The 6717-nt window shown below is 40.2% G+C and overlaps 1 protein-coding gene across 2 annotated transcripts in view; it reads left to right on the top strand.

Moving 5' to 3' along the window:
- LOC145981311 (nonsense-mediated mRNA decay factor SMG8) overlaps nucleotides 1–6717 on the top strand; it is a 112880-nt gene that overhangs the window by 22762 nt on the left and 83401 nt on the right. For both annotated transcript variants that reach the window (XM_083114510.1, XM_083114509.1), the window contains exon 7: nucleotides 560–690. In XM_083114510.1, coding sequence (XP_082970636.1) covers nucleotides 560–690 — 131 coding nt within the window. The remainder of the gene's footprint in view (nucleotides 1–559; nucleotides 691–6717) is intronic.

Below are 6717 nucleotides of genomic sequence, written 5' to 3'. Positions count from 1 at the left end.
TAACCTAACCTTGCCGGAAATGGTCCGTGGGGCTATCATGAATGGTTTTTGGGGCTATCCGTCAATGGTTTATGATGACATAATAAACACGAAAGTAGGCATTTTTTGGTTAAGAAGGTTGAAACACTGCATACCCACTCCAAATCGCACGACGCGCGATGATCCATGATGAGTGCACGCCATATTGTCTGTTACCCAAGCATAACAAGGAAGACAAATAATAACTTGTAACATGAAAAGTTGACACTATTTTATGGAAAAAGGCATAACCTCACCTTGAAGAATCTTCCGCGATGCAGAATAGGTAATTATCAATGCTAGAAGTAAGGAAATAAAGGAGTGACAGGTGTTCGGGCTTTACTAGACAAGTACCAAACATTTGAATTGTAATAGCACATTTCATGAAGTTACCAGAGTATTAAGTTTATTCCTGTGTAAAGGAGCCCATTTTTGCCTCTCAGATATCTTTGGAATGAACAGCACTGGGTGTCTGGTGACTTTTGGCTATGTAGTATATATGTACCAGAACTTAATGTAACATGCTTGATTTTCTTTTCAGTTCAAATTCTTTGTTTGCTATCCCAGCAAATCAGGAGTTTGTGTATGTAAAAACTACAGTTAATAATTCACAAGATAATGTGGCTTTCATGATAAATTCGCTAGTCAAATTCTGCAAGGATCCAAATGCAGGTAAGACATTTTACAATTTTGTCCTGAAATGTGATTTTATGTTGTGATTAGGAATGAATCAATACCAATTCCCACCAGTATCAAAACTTGCAGTTTTTAGCAGTTTAAACCATCCCAGCAATAAATGTACAAACATATGCATTCTGTTGCAACTATTCCTTATTAAGGTAGCAGTAGAGCCTCCCCATGGGCGTCCGGAAGGGGGGGCAAGGGGGGCCGTGCCCCCCCCCTGGAAAATGAAAGTCAACTCAAAAATATGTATTTCACACATATAATTTCATTTTATCCACAATAATATGTGTTAATTATTGCATGAACACCATAAATTCAAATTTAAGCAATGTTTTTTAGGGAACAACACTATTTTGGGGGAAATTTTACCTTCGTTTGCCCCCCCCCCCCCTGGAAAAAAATACCTTCCTTGCCCCTCCCTGGAAAAAATCCTGCGGACGTCCATGAGCCTCCCTGATGGTTAAGTGGCTATCACTGTCCCTGGATCCTAGCCTGGTTGTAGGGGTTATACGTCAAAACATCGACGCAAAAACATCGATAACAAAAACATCGCCTACATTTCATCGACAGTACAAAACATCGACAGTGCAAAACATCGACAGTACAAAACATCGACAGCACAAAACATCGACGACAAAAACATCGACGACAAAAACATCGACACCAAAAACATCGACGGCAAAAACATCGACGGCAAAAACATCGACGGCAAAAACATCGACACCAAAAACATCGACACCAAAAACATCGACGGCAAAAACATCGACGGCGAAAACATCGACACCAAAAACATCTACGCCAAAAACATCGACACCAAAAACATCGACGGCAAAAACATCGACGGCAAAAACATCGACGGCAAAAACATCGACGCCAAAAACATCGACGGCAAAAACATCGACACCAAAAACATCGACGCCAAAAACCGACGGCAAAAACATCGACGCCAAAAACATCGACACCAAAAACATCGAAGTAGAGGAGGTGGCCCGGTTCACCAACATCAATTGCGGTTCAGTGTTGCCAACTCACCCCAAGAATATTTCACCATATAATATTTTACAGGGGAAACTAACCTACAAATAGGAGTTGGCAACACTGACTAGTTGCTTCTCAATGTCTTGGATAACGTCTTAAGACAAATATCTTAATTTTTAAGAGTAAATATGTCTTCTACACCAACTCTGATTTTTTGACCTCTAAAAAAATCGCACCAAAACCTCAAAAACTCATTTTCTCTCCACGTTTCGCGTCTTATTTATTGCGCTGATGATGTTTCACAGCGCAGAAAAGCAGTGATGAGTAAATACACTTTCTTATTTTTGAAGGATGAATGCACCTTATCGTAATCTTCCAAGTCCCGGGGACATCAATGTTTGTATATCGTGACCTTTGTAAACCTCTCTCGGGAACGATGTGCCACACACACATGCGCGCGCCTCTTATTATTTCCGTATTGTGACGCAAGCAAACAAACAAATAATAATTGTTTTTTTTTCCTACATTGTATTCTGTGACAGGCACATCTGTGACAGATGGATGTTGAACAAGAGTGTGTTCACTCGAATATGGAGTAGGTTACGAGAATGAGCAGGAAATTGCATTGTGTTGGTTTTGAAATACCGTCCTCTTATCTCTAATGAAATTCTAAAGCTTTTTTATTACATTGAAATACCTGTAATGCGAAAGGGATTTCGCGTGCTATCAACATTGACGCAATAACACAAATTCAACAATATGTAGGCCTTGGGATGACGGAAGTATATATAGTAATGTCAGTTAGCAGCATAGATACCAGTGATGCAAGTCCTCTTATCTCTAATGAAATTCTAAAGCTTTTTTATTACATTGAAATACCTGTAATGCGAAAGGGATTTCGCGTGCTATCAACATTGACGCAATAACACAAAATTCAACAATATGTAGGCCTTGGGATGACGGAAGTATATATAGTGACGTCAGTTAGCAGCATAGATACCAGTCGGATTTCTATTGGTCCACGTTGCGTTGGCTAACATTTTTATTTTTGACCTCATTAGAAAACCATATAAAACTTAAAACGCTATAGGAGAAAGTTCTGTTTTATTTTGAACGTTAGTGAAGAGCATTTTCGCAGTATTTTCCAAAAGTAAGTAATTTTGTTTCTTAGCTTGCATGAGTTGGCTTTGATTTATAAGTATATTTGAAGCATGCATCTTGGTAGCTGGAATATTTTTTTTCTTCTGTGTGCCGTTGTTGGTAGGTAGGAAATATGTGTGCGGGGCATATTTCAAAAAATAAATGTGTTAAATTGTTAGAGGAAGGCAAGAAGAAATGGAGGAGAGTTGCGTGTTTTTGTTATCTAGTGGAAGTACTGATTGATTTGATGTTTTAAGTACACTTAATGCACAGTAAGGCTAATCGAGACTGGACCTACAGTTTTAAGAACCATTTGTACCTCCACCGGGTATCGAACTCTTGATTACAATACTACCGCTGCGCCATCGGAGAAGCTGGTGGAAGTACTGATTGATTAGATGTTTTAAGTCCACTTTATGCACAGTAAGGCTAATCGGGACTGGACCTACAGTTTCAACAACTACTTGTGCGGGTATCGAATTTTTGATTACAAGACTATTGCTGTGCCATCGCAGAGGCTAGTGGAAATACTGATTGATTTGATGTTTTAAGTTTATTTTATGTATAGTAAGGCTAATCGGGACTGGACCTACAGTTTCAAGAACCACTTGTGCGGGTATCGAACCCTTGATTACAAGGCAACGACGCTACCGCTGCGCCATGGCAAAGGCTAGTGGAAGTACATAGTTATTCGAATCTTATTTATTTAAAATATTTAGTTTTTATGTATGCTTATTGATATTAAACCTCAAATTAAATAAAATCTGACAACTATATCCAATTATACTTATGGCTACAACGAGCATTCGCAAAAAAATAATGGCTTGAGATTTTTTTTGCTACGTAAACAAAATAGCCGACATGCCAAATATGAACAGGCTATATAGATTTGAGAGATGGATAGAAAAAAAAAGTTAATTAAAATGTAATTTCATGATTGCAACACGGAACTTAATGATTGATTGATTGATTTAGTTTATTTTACTTCGCGTTTTGTACCTCTTGGCTAATTTGCGAAGATGGGGATGAGTGATGAAATGGATGAATGGACATTCACAAACAACAAAGCCCGACCGGGATTCGAACCCGGGACTCTTGGCGTCGCAGCGCGATGTGCTAACCACTCGGCCACAGGGTCGGGCAAACACGGACATACATAAAAATTAAATGTTTGGTGCTGATCACATCACACATTACCAACTATGTATTGGACTTCCCATATGCACAGATATGAATTTATTTTTGCTTGTTGTAGTGCAAATATGTCGTCTGGGGCCTCCTCTATGGCTCAGTGGTAGGTGGGTTTGTATTCAAGGGTTCGATACCCGCTGGAGGCACAAGTGGTTCGGATAACACTTTAAAACTTTTTAGGTCTAGCTCCGATTAGCCTTACTGCACATAAAGTGGACTTAAAAAACACTAACTCAAATGTTGTCCGGTTCGGGTGACCTGGACCTACAGTCTAAAATATCATGGTATTATTATTCCTGCAATTATTTGCAATCTTGGCCAGAGAGAGGGGGAGGAAAAAATAATATTTTGTTTCAATATCGAGCCTATATTTAAATTTATACATGTGCGCATGTGCGCAGGGGGTAAATTTTATTTTTTTTGATCGGGTGGGTTGTAAGGTGAGTGAACATGTAGGAAAAGTACTGGTATATTGATTGATTAATTGATTTAGTTTATTTTACTTCGCGTTTTGTACTTGTTAGCTAATTTGCGAAGATAGGGGAGAGTGATGAAATAGATAAAAATAGATATTCACAAACAACCAAGCCCGACTGGGATTCGAATCCGGAACCCTTGGCGTCACAGCACGATGTGCTAACCACTCGGCCACAGGGTCGAGCAAGTACTGGTATATACATAGATCAAAGTTACATGGTTCTAGCCCCCATAGGAGCCGAGAAAATCAATATCTTGGAAAACGTCTTAAGACAAATATCTTAATCTTTAAGAAAGTCGACTTCCGGTATCTCAAGATGTTACTTCCGGTCTGTCAAGAAAATTTTCTTAAGACAAAAATCTTAAGACGTTTTCCAAGATATTGATTTTCTCGGCTCCTAATTGAGCTAGGATGATGATTTTAGGTTTGTTGGATAGGATTCGACGAGAACTATTCGACTAGCAAATAAAATCGATTCCACCCCCTCAAGTTTCGGAAATACAGACAATTTTTTATTTTTTGAGAAACTTGATTTGCCGGCTTAGTTTTTACTCTAATTCGAAAATTTTAATAGCATTCGATACAAAATTAGAAGTACTTTACAACCTATTGGAGGGAAGATGACTAGTGCCTGCTGTTTTCGAGTTATCTTGGATTAAAATTTCAAGATGTAATTTCTAAGATGTTTTGCAATTCATAAACTATGGGTTGTAGGAAAACGATTCTTGCTCTCTCTGCTATTGCTCGTCGAATACTATAAACATAAACAAAGCTTATGGTTTAATTCTAAAAAAATGGCGACCTTAAAATAACTCTGTTTTCTGAAATTATGATTTATACTTCATACGCCAAGAGGGCTGAGAATTAGAAAAAAAAAGATTGTTTGGTAGAATTATGTACACATAATATTTTTGTGTTTTCTATACACAAGCTTAATTATTTTTTTTCCGATTATTTACAGGATTCATTAAGAAGCAAGAAGTAGCATATACATAAATAGCACACACCAAACCCAGCACCATCGCGAATTAGCCTCCCAAGGTTTTTTTATTACACAGCATTTATTTTGTGGCACTCTACTATATATATAAAATAACATACCCCACAAATATTTTTTTTTTTCAACAAGATGCAATCGGTACAAATTTGCCCTACGTGTGAAACTGGTGTTTCAACTAAATATTTCCAAAGGCACTGTCGTACCTGCACACCTGGTAAGCGTGTGACCGCTAAAAAACCATGTCCCAGGTGCGACAAACATATTACTATTAATAATTTAAAAAGGCATATAACATCATGCAAAGTCGTCGTCGGAGCACCTGTTCCACAACCGTCGACCAGCTCGACCAAAAGGAAAGCGGGAGCCGACTCGCCACCATCTGCCAAACGTGTCAAGCATGTGGCGAAAGCGAGTCAGTCTGCTTTCCAGCGTTTGTTAGAGGACTTTCCCCTTACTTCGGAGGGCTCATGCGACGTGCGTAGCTTTTTGGAGAACGTGCAAGCCCAAATTATTTTCATCCTCGGCGATGCACTTGCAACGCACTCCACCAAATTCTACGCATCGCTTTGTTGCTGGTACAAGAAGCCGTCTGATGAAATTTACAGCTTCTGCCACAACACCAAGACGAAGACGCTGCATCTGGCGGATGTCGACAACCTCAAGGACATCTACAACAAGTTTGCCGAGGAGCTGGTGGCAAAGCAAGAAGAACATCAAGCCAAGGGCTCGGGGGGTTCGCTATGTGGTGAGCCTCACGAACTGCGCGTCAAACTTTGCAAGTTTGTGCCTCTCTCCGCCTCCAGCTACGTCCCCTTACCACCTGCTATTGCGGCAAAGAAGGCCGTCCTGAACATTCAGAACAGTGACGCCAAGTGTTTTGTTTGGTCGGTGCTTGCAGCGTTGCACCCTGTTGAGCCAAAAAACCATCCCCACCGAGTTAACCACTACCTACCCTACGAGCCAGAGCTGGAAGATGCCATTGCTGGGATCGACTACCCGGTGGAGGTCCCGGATATTCGTAAGTTCGAGGCCCGTACACGCAACCCTCGGTTGGCCATCAACGTTTATGGCCTCACTGACGAAAATGTGGTGTACCCCATCCGGGTGAGCGACGTAGACGACGACGGTGCGCAGGAAATTCACCTTCTGCTCATCAAGGACGAGACCCATCACCACTACACCCTTATCCGTTCCCTCTCTAGACTTGTTTCGAGCCAACGGAGCAAAG

The sequence above is a fragment of the Lepisma saccharinum genome, chromosome 29 (assembly GCF_977018435.1).
Source record: "Lepisma saccharinum chromosome 29, izLepSacc3.1, whole genome shotgun sequence".
NCBI lineage: Eukaryota > Metazoa > Arthropoda > Insecta > Zygentoma > Lepismatidae > Lepisma > Lepisma saccharinum.
Note: the sequence above shows the minus strand (reverse complement) of the source record. Positions and strands in the feature narration are given on the sequence as shown.